The sequence below is a fragment of the Xiphophorus maculatus genome, chromosome 17 (genome assembly GCF_002775205.1).
Source record: "Xiphophorus maculatus strain JP 163 A chromosome 17, X_maculatus-5.0-male, whole genome shotgun sequence".
Lineage (NCBI taxonomy): Eukaryota > Metazoa > Chordata > Actinopteri > Cyprinodontiformes > Poeciliidae > Xiphophorus > Xiphophorus maculatus.
In genome coordinates this window covers 10,834,519-10,852,837 of record NC_036459.1, presented here as the reverse complement: position 1 = coordinate 10,852,837, position 18,319 = coordinate 10,834,519, and the positions used below count along the sequence as shown (strand labels likewise).

General features: G+C 39.2%; 2 protein-coding genes across 3 annotated transcripts; both read left to right on the top strand.

Moving 5' to 3' along the window:
• Positions 1-3,682: 3,682 nt before the first annotated feature.
• Positions 3,683-9,914, top strand: LOC111611826 (small integral membrane protein 30-like). Its single transcript, XM_023350064.1, has one exon. It carries the CDS (start codon positions 6,235-6,237, stop codon positions 6,418-6,420), a length of 186 nt encoding a protein of 61 aa, XP_023205832.1. The 5' UTR covers positions 3,683-6,234; the 3' UTR covers positions 6,421-9,914.
• A 4,153-nt stretch (positions 9,915-14,067) lies between these two features.
• On the top strand, positions 14,068-17,457 carry gpr85 (G protein-coupled receptor 85). Of its 2 annotated transcripts, none has more exons than XM_005799068.2 (2): positions 14,068-14,175; positions 15,433-17,457. In XM_005799068.2, exon 2 carries the CDS (start codon positions 15,598-15,600, stop codon positions 16,729-16,731), a length of 1,134 nt encoding a protein of 377 aa, XP_005799125.2. In that variant the 5' UTR covers positions 14,068-14,175; positions 15,433-15,597; the 3' UTR covers positions 16,732-17,457. The 2 variants fall into 2 exon arrangements, with proteins under 2 accessions (XP_005799125.2, XP_023205831.1); XM_023350063.1 differs by lacking the exon at positions 14,068-14,175 and adding an exon at positions 14,198-14,463.
• The last annotated feature ends 862 nt before the right edge of the window (positions 17,458-18,319 follow it).

The following is an 18,319-nucleotide window of genomic DNA, read 5'->3' as shown; positions in this document are numbered from 1 at the left end:
TTTTAATCAAGTTCAGATCTGAACTTAGAACCTTAGCACAACACGTTGATGTTTATTTTCAGTCATTATGATTGCTGCAGTGCTTTTGTTGCAAAAATAAATCTAACTTATTTATCCATCAGTTCCTTCCTGGTCAAGTTTTACATTGTATTTTGACATATAATATGGACAGAAATGAGTGCAGGATCATTTAAAATACATTCAAAATGTCGAAATATGTCAAAAGTTGCTTGTGAGTCGTATTTACAACAGGCATCAAATAACTTTGAGACTTCCCTATTTGTGTTTTTTATTATTATTATTCCTGCCTAACTAATACAAAAAAATACATTCTTGAAGTCCGTATGTTTCCATCCATCCATCCATCCATCCATCCATCCATCCATCCATCCATCCATCCATTGTCCATGCAGGGGTGCTAGTAGTTATATTTAGAGGTCAATTGATGATATACGGAATACACAGTGAATAGTTTGCCAGTATGTAAATATTTATAGCGCAGTTTGTAAAACCATAGTTTTTAATAGGATTCTGCATCAGGAATCGTTTTCTGTTCTGCTCTGTATTACAGATAAATGTAAAGTAGCTGAAAACGAATGTTACTTCTAGCCGTTTTGCTTTAAAACAAAAGTTACGTGAATTTGTCAAGAAGCCATCACCAACTTACTCCTGTTTGACTTTATTCATAAAATGGACGTCTTTTAAAACTGCGACAGCGTGACAAATTTATTGTTCACGGTTAGGGGTTTTTTTTCCGAGCCGCCAAATGGATCGGACTAGCCTCAGCAAAATAAAAAAAATCGAGGATTTCTTTCGAGCTTCTTCTTGTTTTGAAGAAAACTGTTTTCATGCTGCTTGTGTATGAGGCGGCGACGGATTTGACCTTTTAATTTTTGTTCTTTTAAATGTAAATGAACACGGCAGATGATGAGCCAAATGCACGGTCGCGCTGTCATCGGAGCGAACAGTAGAGGTGACATTTACACCATGACAGGAAATGTGATGAGCTATCAATCTCCCCTGCACGAGCCGCACGCAGACGCTCGCTCACTCGCTCGCATGCTATGAATAACCGTGATGAACTTAGCCGTCGGCCATTTCTGACACTGCTACACAATGGGGCACAGCTGAGGAAAGCTTGATTACCTTGAGGGTAAACCAGTACATGCAGCATCTTTCATCAGTTCCACCAATAATTTCGCAACCATCGTTATTTCTTTCGGGGACACGCAATAGCCAAACTGTTGCTTATAAAAATGTAGCCTTGCATTCTACTCAATTCTTCTCTAGGAAATTTCTAGGAAAGTCTTTCTTTTTTTCTTTTTGGAACTGCTTCTTCATCTGCCCACTGTCTTCTTGGCAAAGACAAATACTTTAAAGCATAAGCATACTCATAAATTAGCATGAATAACTCTCTTATAATCATTCCAGAGGGAAACTGTTTCATTGAACTTCGTTGCTCGTCGAGCAGAATGGTGATTATTATTTTCACACAGGGATCAGTTTAACTTGCTTTGTTATAAAGGTGAAACTGTTTTCTTATAATAGTAACTTGATTTTTCTGCAGCCATTTGGAAAATGAAAAAATTAACTCCAGTTGCAGATACAAATGCTTTTGGGGTAAAAGTTGGAACCCATGCAGATCCTAGACGTGTTGTACATCTAAAAAAAAGATTTTTCTAAAATGTATCTTTGACAGTTTATGTACAGCTAAGTCTGCAAATATTCAATATTTGAGTTCCATCAATATGTTTATTTTGACTGGGAGGAATATTAATGCTTTGGAGAAGCCCAGCCAAAGTCCTGACTTGAATTTGATAGAGAATCTATGGAGAATGTTGAAGCGCTTTGATGATTTGATGCTTGAAGGTTGCCCAGTCATGCGTCGTCAAAAATGTGAGTGGAAACATGCAAAATGTTTCATTTGAAAGACTGATTCACACCACTGAACCATTATTATGTATTCATTTTTTTTCCCTCATAGGTTTTCTGACAGTAAGCTCAGCAATTATCTAATTGTTCACAGCTACTTTGCACCAATTCGATTAGCTAATTACCTGCTGGTGTATTGGTAATGCTGAGTGGATTATGACAACAGCAAACTTCTGCTTCAACAACAGATTCAGACGTAGGACCATTTAGATGTAAATTTTCAATTTCATTGCTTTTACTAGATAGCAAACTTCACTGTTATCCACTGCTTATAGCTAATACGCTTGCTAAATTAGCTTTAAGTTTATTGTTAGTTGAGTGGATGGAAATGGAAAAAAAAACTTCAACGAAAGGTAAAGACCACCCTTCACTTTTTGAAGATAACTTGTCAATAGTAAGCCTACCCATTAGCTGTTTCAATATCCTAAAGCCAATTACCTGTGAGCCTTATATTAATAGCTAAGTGCGTGAAAACAACACAAATGGCTTTGTCAACTAAATGCACATTTAATCAATATTCATGTGTTCAGCTTTTCTTTTGCAGTTGCATTGAAAATATAATACAGGTTGTGTTTTTGAATTGTTACTGTTGCTTCAGATGTCAAGCAATTGCCTTTAAAAAAAAACAACATTTCTTTATGAACCACTTGGGACCCCTGACCTCAGCTTTTGGAACAACTGTTCAAGACTGATGACCCACTTTCTTGGAAGCCATTAGTTTCCTTTCCTTTCAGCAAATGCGCCTGTCAAAACTGTAACTTTTGAGAAGTGGGGAAATCAATCACAGCTGTCAATGTTATTATCCGGAGTTGTTTTTTTGTTTGTTTGGTTTTTTTTTTAGCTGCCTGTGTTTAGGTACTTTTTGACAAAACTAAAAAAAAAACTCAGATCTGGCATTCGGAGACTGAACTTTACCAAAACAAAAGATGTTCTAAAGTGTCCACGTGTTTCATGCGTCGTTCTCTGACAACTGAAAGGCGAGTTGAAGGGAAAGGTAATGACTACAAACCGAAATTTGTGCAATGACGGCACAGCATCTGCCATGATAGTAAAGATGAGTAAACGTTCAACCAAACCACATCTTGGGGCCTGCCAAAACAAAAACAACAACAAAAAAGACAATATCAGGATGAATTCATTACCCTTTAAAACATCATGCAACTGTCAGTGTAACACGCTGAAGCGTGACTCTCAAGCATCCAGCTTCCTACTCCCTCTCAGCTTCCAGTATGAATAGATAATTACACTGGTTCATCTCTTAGCAGGTTTGTTATGTGTTTCAGTTCATCCCACGTCCCTACCAGTGTGCTAGTCCTGATCAGACACTGCGTTGTGCCGATCCAATCTGCTATACCTTTCTTTCCCTTTCAAATATTCATGGCCTTGAACGCAGACATGAACTGCATTGATAGATTTGTTTTCCCACGTTGCTCAAGGCACGCTTATTATTGGATGGGGCACTGACCCGCAACAAAATAAAGCGGAAGGGGTCATCCTCAAGCGCTCTCTGAGAAACCGATTTATGAAAAATAATTAATCTTCGGGGAGATATGTCCTCTGTTGTTTTTGGTAAAGAGTGCCATCCCCTCGTCACTCACTGTGCGAAGTGGAAATGGATTTCAAGACGAAACATCCTCATGTGAGGACTGATAAGATCAACAAATGGGTCAAAATTTTATTCTTTTTTTTTTTTACATGAGTTGAACAGAGTGTTTGTAGACAGATTTTCTTGTCAATGTCCAGCATCAAAACAGACAGAAAAGTAGAAAATACAAAGATGAGAAAACTATAGATCTCCTCAACTCTGTCCCATCATTGAGGACCAATTTCTGCCCCCTGGAAAGAGACAGGTTCTCTATCCTATGAAAAAAAGAAACATTTCTTGTGAAGATGCTGGCAGTATTCATATTCAACTCCTGACGTGACTTGGAAAGGAGATAAAAGTTCTCCAAAACGTACTCCTTGTCAGCTGTAGCATTGAGATTCAACTTGGGGTTACCAAGTCAAAACAAAGATTAGCTACTACCTAGTTAGCAGGCGGTTTGGCGTTGTTGCTTTTTTTGATGATGGTGTGTTTGTCTTAAAAAGATGCAGGACTTCTAAAGTAACAAGACCGGTTAAAAGATTTTGGACTCTGAAATGTCCATATATCCATTCTTATTGCTCTCTGTATGCAGATGACGTTTTGGTTAGTCCTTTCTGTGTAAAGTTGGCAAAATTGGGGTTTAACTTTGCAGCACTGTCATTTAGAACGCCGCTTGATGACAAGGTAGCAATTCACACGGGGCAGGCATAAAAATAGCTTTTTTTAATATCAAGGTTCTTAGAAAATGCGAACAGTACTCTTTCGAGTGCATTCATGCGCAGAACTGCTCATTAATGATGGACTGGGGCTGATGTAGGAAAACATTTAGAGCTGACAACCTCGTCTTGCCATCATAGCGAGGAGGCGCAGAACCAAAAACGACACTGAAAAATTGCACATTTGGGAAGGAATCATTATTCTTGATCAATAAAAATAGGCTTCGCAACTTTTACTGCCATCCCCAAGCCTATTTCTCCTAGAGAAATAATTTGCCTAGTCAGGAACATGAGGATTTACCGCGCTCCATACATGTGCGCTGGCATTACCCGTTTGGTGTCATTCTGTTATTCCTTTAAAGTTTGCACAGAGCCGGCTTTTTCAGACGACGCGTTTATACCCTCTAAGAATGAACAAATATCAAATCAAACGCAACATATTTTTATCTGATTTGCTCCTCCAAAGCAGCTCTTTGAGGAGCTTATAATTGCCATGTGCTCCGCTGAAGGCAGGCACATAGATCAGACAACTCACAAAAGCTTCTGCAAGTGTGTGTGTGTGTGCGTACTACAGTGAGACAAACTGCCAAACAGCCAGCAGGAGCAAGTGAGGCAGAGGATGATTTCAAAGGTGGGAACAGTGTGCCGAACCTGCATGTGGCCATTCATCTCCTCGCTGCAGAGCAGGCGGGTACGGAGGGGTATGACGGCCCGTGCAAGGTCAATATTTTACTTTGGCTAGCGCCGGCTCAATTTAATTACAGGCGGAGCGCCACTGAAAGAGCACGCAGAGATCAACAGATGCTGCAAAACTCAAGCCCCTATGGTTCTACAAGCAGCACAATTTGTATCGTGTAGGAGGCCGCTGGCACGGTGGGTCCCGACTCGCAGCAACGCAGGGCTGCGCTTTTTGAACGGGGAGGTGAGCGGCTTATTTTGGTTGAAAATGCATCGCCTGCGAATTGTTTTCCTGATGCAAAAGTACAACAACGTCTTGAAACATAGTTAAACTTTCAATTTTTTTCACATCACAGCCAATTACTTCTGAGTATTTTATTATGATTTTATGCGCTACACTGTAAAGTGAAAGGGAAATTATAAAGGTTTTTTTTTCTTTGCAAATCATTGAAAAGTATGAAGTGAATATGTATAATAGTACATGTTGAATATGAGCCAACACTTTGTGATGCAACTTCTCCCCACATCACCATGCTGCCACTATCTAGAGACCTTTGGTTTCCTATTCTTCTTTGCCAAATAGGTGTCACCATGGGAATGGTGCTTTCAGGGTGATGTGCAGTGTTGGTTTCACCACACCATCTTTATCCACATATTAACTGTGGCCCTTGCAACCCAAAGAAAAACATTCCCACAGCCTGATGCTGCCACCACTAAGTTTCACACAATAGTTTCCCAAACTAAGCCTGCTTTAAACAGTAAACTCCACCCCATTTCCCTTGTTTTGTTTTTTTTTCACTTGGAATAGAAATACATTCATTCCTCCCACTTAAAAAAATTACTTGAACTGTTTAAACATGCAATAATAACCCAAATATCAACATGTTTTTTCGGGGGGGTTGCCAAGAGCTGTTGATTATCTTGAGCAAAGGTAAAACAGCCTGATTTGCTTATAATAAGGCTGAGAGGCAGAGATATAAGCAGCCTGTCAGACTGATTGTGTCGACAAGAATCAAGAAGGTCTAAAATCCTCGGGATAAGTTTCATTTTTATTATATCCATTACATACCATAAGCAAATCAAGCGGAGACAAATAAACGCAGTTTTATTTTCATGTCACCGACTACAGCGGCTGTGTTCATACGAACACCGAGCAGCGATGTGATTGGCTGAGCGAACCAGGAAGTCCAGCCGCGGCTCGGCAAGTCACCTGACTTTTTTTTTTTTTTCTTCCTTTCTTTCTGTTTTTTAAACGCAGGCGTATCTGCTTTCTGAAAGCCAACAGAACAGCAACGGCGACAGATACGGAAGAAAGAGACCAACATGGTTGAGGCTCCAAGCGGCGCGGCGGTCGTGTGGCTGCTGGTGTTTTCCTCCCTCATCCCCGCGGCGGAGGCGTACGACGCGGGCGACGCTCTGGCCCTGCTGCTGTGCACCGTCCTGGCCGTGGTTGGGTTCTGCGTCGGCCTCGGCTGGTACGCGCGGAGGCGGAATGGGCCGCCGCTCTGAAGCACGGAGGACTTCAGACAGTTGTCACCTCTTTACGGCGTGCCGCGTTAAACCTCCCTGCAATCTACGGATGTTTTGGCGCAGGTTCTGCTCTGAAACGTGCCTTATTGGAGCCGTATTTCCAAACCAAAACTCGGGGTGGGGGATCCACGTGAAACACAGGAAGGAGACATCCAGGAAGTGCGCTGTGATTGAGGACCGAACTCTGTTGCCTTCCAAGCACAACAAAGACTTTATAGATTTCTGCTTCAAATGCCTGTTTGTCTTTCTTCTTCTTCTTCTTCTTCTTCTTTTTGTTTTATGGCGGTTGGCAAACAACTTTCAGGTGCATTACCGCCACCTTCTGGACTGGAGTATGAACCAGATGCCTAAACCCTATAATCTCCCTATTAGACCTGTTTTTCTAAGAAACCTAAATACGGAATTAAAAACCACATCTCCAGAAGATTTTTGTAGCAGATCTCTAATATTTAATTTAACTTTATTCCTATTTAACTCTTCTACTAATTCCTCTCTTTCTAGATTATATTTATTACATTCCATAAAAATATGTATAACTGTTTCCAACTTTCCACAAAAATTACATAACCCCGTACTATGTTTATTTATTATTTTCAAAGTACTATTTAACCCTACATGTCCAAATCTTAACCTAGATATAATATCTTCCTCTTGTTTATTCCTATTTTCCTTTCTACACTCCCCCACTTTTTTTTGAATACTATAATAAAACCTTGCTTTCTTTTCACCCTCCCATTGTTCCTGCCACTTCTTCTTGTAATATATTTTACTTATACTCTTTATCTCATTTTTACTATACTTAACTTTCAATTCAATTTCACTTCTCTTACTCGCACTCTTTGCAAATGTATCTGCTAATTCATTTCCAACTATTCCAATATGCGCCGGAATCCAAATAAATTTAACAGTAGATCTATTTATCCCCATTTTATGTATTGATTTATTTATATCTATCAATATGTCTTGTCTTGCTTCCGACTCTTGTTCCATAATACTTATTAATGCACTACTTGAATCGGAACAAATTAACACTTTCTTGTCACTTAATTCTTCACTCCATTTTAACGCCATTGAAATAGCCAGTAACTCTCCTGTGTATACATTCAAACTATCCGTTAATCTTTTATTTTCCATGATGTTTAAATCCGGAATTATAAATGCTATCCCTACTCTATCATTTACCATTTTTGATGCATCTGTATATATTTGTAAGTATTCTCCATATTCCCTTCTTACGTATCTTTCCACCTCTCCTTCTACTGTTTGTCTTCCTTCTTCCAACAATGTTAAATCAACTTTCATTTCTTTTTGTATCCATGGCGGATTACATGAAAAATCCACTACCGGGCTAATTAAACATTGATCTAATCCTATTTCCTTTATTTCTTTATTTACTATCCATCCAAAACTATTTACATTTACATTCTTAACACTTTCTTGGCATGGTTGTAATATATTATTTATAGGATAACTTTTTTTATGCCCTTTTACGTTTGCCCAGAACCCTACTCCTAATTGTTTCCTTCTTAACTCCAATGGCATTTCCCCCATTTCTACCTGTAGTGCTGACACTGGTGTTGTCTTCATTGCTCCACAGCAAATTCTTAACGCTTGATACTGTATTTTATCTATTTCTTTTAATAAGGTACTGGAGGCAGAATTATATACCACACATCCATAATCTATTACCGATCTAATAAGTCCAATATATAATATCTTCAAAGTTTTCCTACCTGCTCCCCATTCTTTACCTCTTAAACATCTCATGATATTTAATATTTTTTTACTTCTCTCTATTATTTTACTAATATGTATTTTCCATGTAAGCTTTTTATCAAACCATAAACCTAAATATTTGAATTTATCTACCCTTTCTACTTCTTTATCATACATTTTTAATTTTATCTTAGTGCCTACCTTCCTATTAGTAAAGTTAACAAATTTAGATTTTGAACTTGAAATTCGAAATCCCCATTCTAGCGCCCAATCTTCTACTTTACCTAACGCTTCTTGCATTTTATCATTTAGAAATGTTATATTTCTTCCCCGTTTCCAAATAAGACCATCATCCGCAAATAAAGTCATTCCAAACTTACCTTCGATTTTACTAAAAATATCATTAATCATTATTATAAATAACATTGGACTTATAATACTACCTTGAGGAGTGCCATTTTCAGTTAAACATTTTGAACTTACTTCATTTCCTATTTTAACTCTTATATTTCTATCAGTTAAAAAATCTTTAATCCAATTATAAATTTTACCGCTTAGCCCTATTTGTCTAATTTTAATCAGTAAACCTTCCTTCCATAACATGTCATATGCCTTCTCAATATCCAAGAACACTGCCATTAAAACCTCTTTATTCACCTGTGCTTTTCTGATTTCATGTTCAAGCTGTACCATAGGATCTGTTGTACTTCTTCCTTTCCTGAAGCCATATTGATATTTTTTTATTTTTTCTCTCGATTCTAAGAAGTAAATTAATCTATTATTCACCATTCTCTCCATTACTTTTCCGACACAAGATGTTAACGCTATTGGCCTGTAACTTTCAGTTAACTGAGGATCCTTACCTGGTTTACATATAGGAATAATAATTGATTCTTTCCACTTATCTGGCAAAGTTCCTTCTTCCCATATTTTATTATATAGTTTTAGTAAAACTAATTTACTCCTTTCATTTAAGTTTTTAAGCATAACATAATTTATTTGGTCCTCCCCTGGTGTTGAATTTTTTGTATTCTTTAATGCTTTTTTTAACTCTGTCATTGAAAACTTCATATTTATAGTATCATTATCAACCATTTCCTCATTTATTCTTTCATTATATTTTCTCATCGTAAATTCTCTTCCTTCTTTCTCTTCTTTACTAAGATTTTCATTACTATGCACTTTAGCTAAAACTTTTACTAATAACTCTACCTTATCTTTATCTTCTATAATCATATTTCCATTATTTTTCAGTATTGAGAATTTATATTCCTTTGACTTTCCTGACATTTTCTTAATTGTATTCCATACTCTATCTAATGCTGTAGTTTTTCCTAATGATTCACAATATTTACTCCAATAAAACTTTTTCGCATTTCTAATCTTCCTCCTGACTTCTGCTTGTTTCCTCTTATAACTAATTAAGTTTTGGAAACTAACATCTTTTTTAAGTGTTTTAAAAGCCTTATTCCTTGCTTTAATTGCCATTGTACATTCTATATTCCACCAGGGGACTATTCTTTTCTTTTTAATCCCTTTACCTTTTGGGATTGCTTCTTTTGCTACTTCAATAATACTCTTACTAACTTCTAAATTTAATTCGTTTATTGATTTATTTATATCTATATTTATCAATCTATTCTCACTCATATCTTCATATTTCCTCCAATCAGCGTCTTTAAACCTCCATCTTCCTTGAGTATTTACCTGTTCTTTTTCCATATCTAACTCAACTTCAATAAATATTGGATAATGATCACTGCCTATTGTACTATTTTTATTTATTTTCCATTTACAACTATCTGCCAGACCTTGTGATACTAGAGTGAGATCAATAGCAGATTCCTTACCACTAATCACATCCAACCGAGTTCCTTCCCCATTATTTAATACTACCAATTCTTTTTCCTCAATTATTCCTTCTAAAATTCCCCCATTATAATCATCTTTCTCACCCCATAAAGTGCTGTGTGCATTAAAATCCCCACACCATATTAGCTTCTCTCCCCTGTGTTTAATTATATTTTCTAACTTTGCTTTATCTATTTTCTTACAAGGATTATAATAATTTATAATTTCTATACTTCCATTTTTTGTCCACACTTTAACTCCATTAAGCTCTAATTCCGTGTCCAATTGAATCTTAATAAATTTTATCTTTTCTTTTATACATATAGCACATCCTCCTCCATTTCCATTTCCTCTGTCTCTTCTTATAGTTGAATACCCACTAATACTAAACTGTAATGTTTGTTTTAACCAAGTTTCTTGAATGCAAATTACATCTGGTTTCTCCTTTAATCTATTAATAAAACCTTTAAACTCTTGACCATTAGCAATTAGACTTCTAGCGTTCCATTGTAATATTAAAATTATATGACTATTTGATTTGCTTCATTTTCACCTGATCCCTCTCCTTGTCTGAGTTCATCCTGAATTCTTTCCCATGATAAGTCTGTAACATTAAAGAATCTTACTGCTGCTTTCACTATGATTTTAATTTTTTCAGTTTTAGTCCTCGCTTGTTCTGAACAATTTATAATGTAGGCTAAGAACGGGATCAGTTTTTCTAGCGTGACATTATTTTGATCTTTACCTATCGTCTTCTTTTCTAATTTAGCTCTTTGACTTACCCCTGCACTTTTCACCTCCTTTACTGCTTCTGCATATGACATTCTCTTCTCTGTTTTTAGTTTTTGAACTTCTACTGCTTCTTTTCTCACCATACACCCTGCATATGCTGCAGTATGATCTCCTCCACAGTTGCAACATCTTATCGGCTTCTCTCCACATTCCCCATAAGAATGTTCTCCTCCACACCTACCACATCTTTGCTTTCCATTACATATTTTTGCTATATGTCCATATCTCTGACATTTATAGCATCTCATCGGTGGAGGAATATAATTCCTAACACTGAAACTCAAATAACCAATCATTATTTTATCTGGTTTTTCTTTTCCTTTAAACTCTAATAGCACAGAAGTGCTATCCACTCTTTCTCCATTTCTGAAAGCTTGCAGTCGTCTGATATTTGTCACTTCTCCTCCTTTAATGATTTTCTTTAACTCATCTAAATTTTCTCCTAATGGAATCCCTGATATTACCCCTTTCATTCCTCTCTCTTCTCCCATTATTTTCCTCTCCGTTATTTCTCTTTTACAAATCGACTGTAATTTTAACGCTTTATTCTTTTGTTCAGCATTTTTACAGATAATCAACAGGCTTCCATCTCTTAACACTTTAGCTAATTCCACATCTCCAATTACTTTCTTTAAACCAATAGATAGAGTGATTGGACTCACTCCTGTCAAATCCTGTCCAGCTCTGAACTTCAAAATTACCTTGAACTCCTCCATCATTACTTTCTTTCGTGTTTCGACATTTTCCTCCTCATCTTCGAGAGATCTTTTTCCTGTATTTATCCCTTTCTTACCCTTATCTTTTCCTCCTCCACCTTTCTTATTTTCTACCACCGACCAACTTGTTTCCATTCCTTCATCCTCTGAGCACCCTCCACTACTACTAGCCATCTTAGTTCACTCACAGTCCAGATTATGCCTCTAAACCGCTCTTCCACTTCTTAGCTTCTCGTGACCGAACCACGCTCCGTCCGAGTTGCCTCTTTCCGTAATCTCTTGCCGCTCCGGTCTACCCGGCTCTGTTTTCCTCCTCCCCTGTTTGTCTTTAACCAGATATGTTAGCTTTAAACGAGCACTGTGGTTACTTGGTGTGCTTCTGAAATCAACATTGATTGATTTTGATCTGTCATGATCACATGACTTAACTTCGCTTTGGAAAGTTCGATCTGATAGATCTGATTACAGCTTTTGTAAAGAATAAACACATTGAATCAAATTTCTTTTAATGGTTCTTGATTTTTTGTTGATGTGGTGCGTACTTCACAATGTCCTTTTCTTGGTTCCTGGGCATATGTTGTCTTTTTTTTTTTTTTTTTTTTTTTCAGAATTTTGGCTGTGTTATTGCAAGTTTTCTTAATATTTGGGCAAGATTTATATTTTGGTCCGAGTTGTTCAATAAAGTGAAAGGAAAAAAGACTACTTTGGTTAGGACTGAAGTCAATAAAATTAATGAAAAGAAAAATTTAAAATGCCTGCATGAGTAGATTTAGTCTTTCATAGTGCCCTGTTTTACTCTTTCACTCTTAAAATCATATCAAAATTGATGTTACATGGACTGGAGGAGAAACAGCACTCTGCTGCTCAGGTGCTGCTAATGGATTATTTCATAAGATAAGATCAAAATTAAAATTTTATTTTTTGCTTTAGACATGAAGCGCTATGGAAAGGAAAACAAATAACGCACACTAATTTGAGCAGTTGTGTTCTCAGATGGTGGCAGCACCATGCTGTGGGGATGCTTTTCTTCAGTAAGCATACAAAGATGGATGGAGCTAAAACTGCACTATTTAGATGGAAAAGGAAGACCGTGGGTTGCAGTGGGTTTCATTTGGAGGCGTCAGAGTCAAAGGGGGCCGAGTAAGGATGCAGAATTTAAAAGCTATTTTAAAAAAGTATCTTTTTTTTCCCCTACTTTTCTCATAAAGCGTTTTGTGCTGTTTTGTCTCATCAAATTCTGGTTGCGAGATGAATTGCATTAAACAAATACTTTTTCAAGGTTCTGAAATGGTTGAGTATCATCAAACATTGCTGTGAAAACTCACTTAGGCTTTTGATATCAATAACAATATTTTTAAAAAATAAACACGTCAGATATTCTTCCCTGTGTGATAGATGTGTCAGTTTCAAGTTCAACCTCTCTGCATGTAGGACAACAACTACATCATCTGTTTTGTTGTTTTTGTCCTCCCGGCATGTATTGGGTGTATGTACATATGGCTGATTGAGTCATTGTTCCCCACGGTGGCCATGTCTGTGACATCACAGCTCCGTCGTACATGGTTTGGGTGGGGGGGAGGAATCAGATCCTATGAATTTCTCATGCTGACCAGGCAGAACGAAGAAGCGGGAGCCCAGAGTGCTCGTGTATAATGCATACATCCTACAGTACAAAAGGAATCCATCCAACAGTGATGTTGGTCTGGCTTAGAACCACAGCGCCTTGTGCATTTCGTCAAAGTACGTACAAACAATAATAAAAAAAAATAATATTTAAAAAAATCTACATATAATAGTTAGGCCTTGTGTAGTAACCCCACAAATTCGATCATATCTCTATATTTTGCTGGAACATCTCCCAATTGTTTTGGGCTTCGCACTTGTACATACATTGGGACTTTGAGCCTTTCTGACACATCAACATGCTTGGGTCATGATTGTTGCACCATATTTTGATGTCCCTGCCCCCGCTGAACTAATGGATCCCCGCAGCATGATGCTTCCACCACCATATTTACTAAGTATTTGAACCTGCCTTGGTTGCACTTCATTTTATTCAGGGGCAATCAGCACAAATGAGGCTAAATACCACTCTTATTTTTGATTTAATATTCATTTATTTAAAAAAAAAAAAAAAAATATATATATATATATATATATATATATATATATATATATATATATATATTGCTCTTAGGGGAAAATAATATAAAAAAGGATTTTTTTTTTTTAAATAGCTATAACTTATTGACGAGCAATTAAAAAAAAAAATAAAGTAATTTTACACATCTAAAGTAATGACTCAAATCCGTTCCTCGTTACTAGGAGGCGGCCCTGCTCGCTGTAGTAACGCGTTACCGGTCAGCAGTGGCCCTGTTGAGCAGATGTTACCGTCAGAGAGACAGAGTTGCTGCTGCTGCAACAAGAGACAAGACGCGTCTTGGATCACAAATAGGAGGGATGCAGGGCGCATGCGCAGTGCGCTCCGTTTACTGTAGGATATTCACCGTGGAGGAAGAAAAAGAGAGAGAGAGAGAGAGAGAGAGAGAGAGGGGGGGGTGGGCAAGCACCAAATGTAAGAAAAAAAAAAACTGCTAAAAACCCGACGTGTGCAATGTAAATAACCAACCGGAGGGACACGAATTGGGATTATCAACAGGTAGGAGTTTGATTGATCGTGTGATATCGGATGTCTGTCTTCTCTGTTTTCTGTTTTCTTTTTTTTTTCCCCTCTCCCCCTCTGGCCCTGTCTTCTTATGTGGTGGCAGCGATTCTGGTCAATTCGTAGCGGAGCCTTGGAAATGATTCTAGTCTAATGGATGCGCGAATCGTGCAGGATGCGGAGGTTATTGTTCCGTTCTGATGAAAAAAAATAAATAAAAAAAAATAAGACGGAAATCTTATTGGATTCGAGCGCTGAAACGTTAAGAGGACGCAATTCAGACGCGTAAGTATAGACCCAAACGCCTTTGTGTGTAATCGAATAAGCTGTAAACAATGCGAAAGTATGTCATATGATTATTACTAGGCGGCTTGTTTTTGTTGTTTCTCCCGAGCCGTGTCGATCCATCTCAATCAGCGGACACGCAAAATTCTATGGCAAAATGGATCATATCTGTCCGCTTTAACTCTATGCGAGATGTTGAGGAAAATGGTGGTTTGGCTCGATAGATCCATTAATGAGAGCAGCGCTTATTAGCGACCCGGTAATCCCTTTAACCTTCTGATAATCGGAGGAAAACAGAGGGATGCTTTAACGTTTATGCTGCACGGTGCCTAAATGCACGGGGCGAGGCGTCGGTTTTCTATAGAGAGAGCCTTCCTCTGTTCTGCGGGGAAAGTGTAGGGTGTGATCAAGAATAGCTTATTTTTTGTCTGCATTTGTCTTCATGTTTCACAGTTGCGCCGAAAATGCACAACCCCCCTTCCCACCTCCCTCCCCCTCAACTATAAAGGGGGGTCGGAGGGGACATGGGGGGTTGTGAGCTGAGTGGAAGGGGGGCGGGGGGGGGCTGGAAATCCAACCTAAACCTTTGCAAATGTAGAACTCGCTGCTTTCATACGCGTAAAGATGCGTCGTCTCTCGGTGAAGGCTGGACTGAGCTGTTGCCATCTTTTGTTCTGGAAATTCCGAGGCGTCATGACAAGAAATCACTTTCATCGGGCTCCGTCGCTGCATACCTCTGCTTCTCGTCTCATTTAGGGTTTTTTTTTTCTTTCTTACCCCCCCCCCCTCACCCCCCAAGTTGATTCACCGTTATGCTTAAACGCGAAGAAGTCCTCTTCGACTTGTCATCGTTAGGGGTGGAAGAAGGGGGTGGGTGGGTGGGGAGGGTTGGCTGCCTTTTTTGAATTAACTATGCAAGTGCAATTGTTGTTTGCCACTCAACGCTGATGGATGGATGATGTTTTTCAGGGATCTTTCCAGGTGTGTGATGAGACAAAGAAACAAAGGATGCCTTAGAGAGGAGGTTGCCTGTACGCCTGGAAACCTCTTCAAAGCGCGCCACCAAATGGATCAAACGCCTCCCCCTGCCACCTCCAGATCATGATACTCGGCTGAAGCTATTCCACTACATTTATGATCCCTCCTCCATCTATGGCGAACTATAGCCATGCAGGGGACCACACCATCTTGCAGAATGTTTCTCCTCTTGCCACATTCCTCAAATTAACCTCCCTGGGTTTCATCATTGGAGTCGGTGTGGTAGGGAACCTCCTGATCTCCATCCTGCTGGTCAAAGACAAGAGCCTGCACCGAGCACCCTACTATTTCCTGCTGGACCTGTGCGCCTCGGATATCCTACGCTCCGCTATCTGCTTCCCCTTCGTCTTCACCTCTGTAAAGAATGGATCTGTCTTAACCTACAGCATACTGACCTGCAAAGTGATTGCCTTCCTCGGTGTGCTCTCCTGTTTTCATACAGCATTCATGCTCTTCTGCGTCAGCGTCACCCGCTACCTGGCCATCGCGCATCACCGCTTCTACACCAAGAGGCTGACGTTCTGGACGTGCTTGGCTGTCATTTGCATGGTGTGGACGTTGTCGGTGGCCATGGCGTTCCCTCCGGTGCTAGACGTCGGGACGTACACGTTCATCCCGGAGGAGGACCAGTGTACGTTTCAGCACCGCTCCTTCAGGGCAAACGACTCGCTGGGCTTCATGCTCCTGCTGGCGCTCATCCTTCTGGCCACGCAGCTGGTTTACCTCAAGCTCATCTTCTTCGTCCACGACCGCCGAAAGATGAAGCCCGTCCAGTTCGTGCCTGCCGTTAGCCAGAACTGGACCTTCCACGGGCCGGGCGCCAGCGGGCAGGCCGCGGCCAACTGGCTGGCCGGGTTTGGCCGCGGTCCCACCCCGCCTACTTTGCTGGGGATCCGACAGAACAGCAACGCAGCGGGCCGCAGACGTCTTCTGGTGCTCGATGAGTTCAAAACGGAGAAGAGGATTAGTAGGATGTTCTACATAATGACATTTTTCTTCTTGGCTCTGTGGGGGCCCTACCTGGTTGCCTGCTACTGGCGCGTGTTTGCCAGGGGCTCTGTGGTTCCTAGAGGGTACTTGACAGCAGCCGTGTGGATGAGCTTTGCCCAGGCCGGGGTCAATCCTTTCATCTGCATCTTCTCCAACAGGGAGCTTCGGCGCTGCTTCAGCACCACACTCCTCTACTGTAGAAAATCCAGGTTACCGAGGGAACCCTACTGCGTTATATGACGGTTTTGCTGGGGTTTTTTACTCAACTATGTCTTGGTTACCCTGGTTTATCTTGATGTGGGCTTGTCCCAGTTGTACAGCTCTTGTTCTACGCCCTTCCCCTTCAACCTCCTGGTTTTCCCTTGCTCCTCCTTCTCAGAGGGTGGAGGGTGGACTGCTGATCACGCGGCTCTGCGTGGGTTATTAAATTACAAAAAGTCCAATTCAACATGGAGACCGAATGGAATGGGAATATAGAGAAGATATGGATCCCCTCCTATGTTTATGTTCTAGTAAACAGACATTGTGGAAGGCCATGCCGATGCAGAAAAGCAAAAAGTTAAAAAAAAAGGGTTTTTTTTCTTTCCTTTGACAAAACGATGAAAACAAAACCTCCTGCTTTGGATCTTTCGAAGACGAGTTACTCTGTGATGTGTGAAATACAAAAAATAAAAATAAAAAAGTTTAAAAAGTGAACATGTAATGAAGAAACAATACCTCTCAAGGAATCATTGGAAATGTTTTACAGTTTAAGAGTTGCACTAAAAAGAAGATGTAAAGTTGCATTTCTTTGGTCGATGGTTGCCACCTGCATTGCAAGGACAACTTTTTTTCCTCCCTCTTTGTTTTTGTTCTCCTTCAGCGTAAACGATGAATGCTTTAATTTGCAACAGACAATACAATTGTCTTTACCGTACGTAAAGCAAAACTTGGTGACGTTGGGATACACACCATCACAAGAGGATGAGATGGTTTTAATGTAAGTGGTTTCTTTTTCAATTTACCGGGAGGGCGGGCGGGCGTTACCGGGGGCGAGGGTTTACCATTTGTGTTTTTTTTTTTTGTTTGTTTTTTTGAAGTTGCAACTTTAAGACTAGAAATTATTACTTGTAGTTTTACGATCCATATGTCCATAGTGTCTCGCATTGTTACTTTCTTAACTGATTTTACGAGAATAAAATAAAATAAAAGATGGAGCAATGTATGGGTTCGAAATAAAAAAAACAAAAAGACTGATTTTTAAAGAAAAAAAAACAAAACGGATCTTGTGCTTAAAAAAAAAAAAGACATTGAAGACGTAGTTTAATGTTTCATCATATCCATGTACCTAAACACTATCATATTGTGACAGTATTGCCGATGCCACTCCGGGTGTTCTTGCCTTAATGGTGATGATATTGTCATGTTTTTTTTTAATTATTATTATTTATTCCCATTCAGTCCTAAAAAAAAAAAAAAAAGAAAAAAGTTTTTTTTCTTCCTTTGTAGATGCAAGGGGAGCTGTTTTCTTTTTCTTTCTTTCTTTGTCACATCAGCGTGAAATGCATGTCCATCTTTTTTAAAAAGCTGGTCCACTCCCATGAGCATCGCAGGCCGTACACTGAGCAGCCCATTTTTTATTCTGCAATGGTTTGCTACACCCCACAGAGTGCGGCGAGCACAGCGAGAGAGAGAGAGAGAGTGTGTGTGTGTGTTGCAGTGGATGTGTATTACAGCAAAGATGTGCGTGAGCTTGACAACCTTCACTTCAAGACCAGAGCCTTAGTATGAAATCTTGCACAATTTGTAAAAAACATAAAAGGAAAAAAAAAAGAAAAGAAAAAGAAAA

Coding starts and splice junctions, on each gene's coding strand:
- LOC111611826 (XM_023350064.1), top strand. CDS start 6,235: ATGGTTGAGGCTCCAAGCGGCGCGGCGGTCGTGTGGCTGCTGGTGTTT.
- gpr85 (XM_005799068.2), top strand. CDS start 15,598: ATGATCCCTCCTCCATCTATGGCGAACTATAGCCATGCAGGGGACCAC.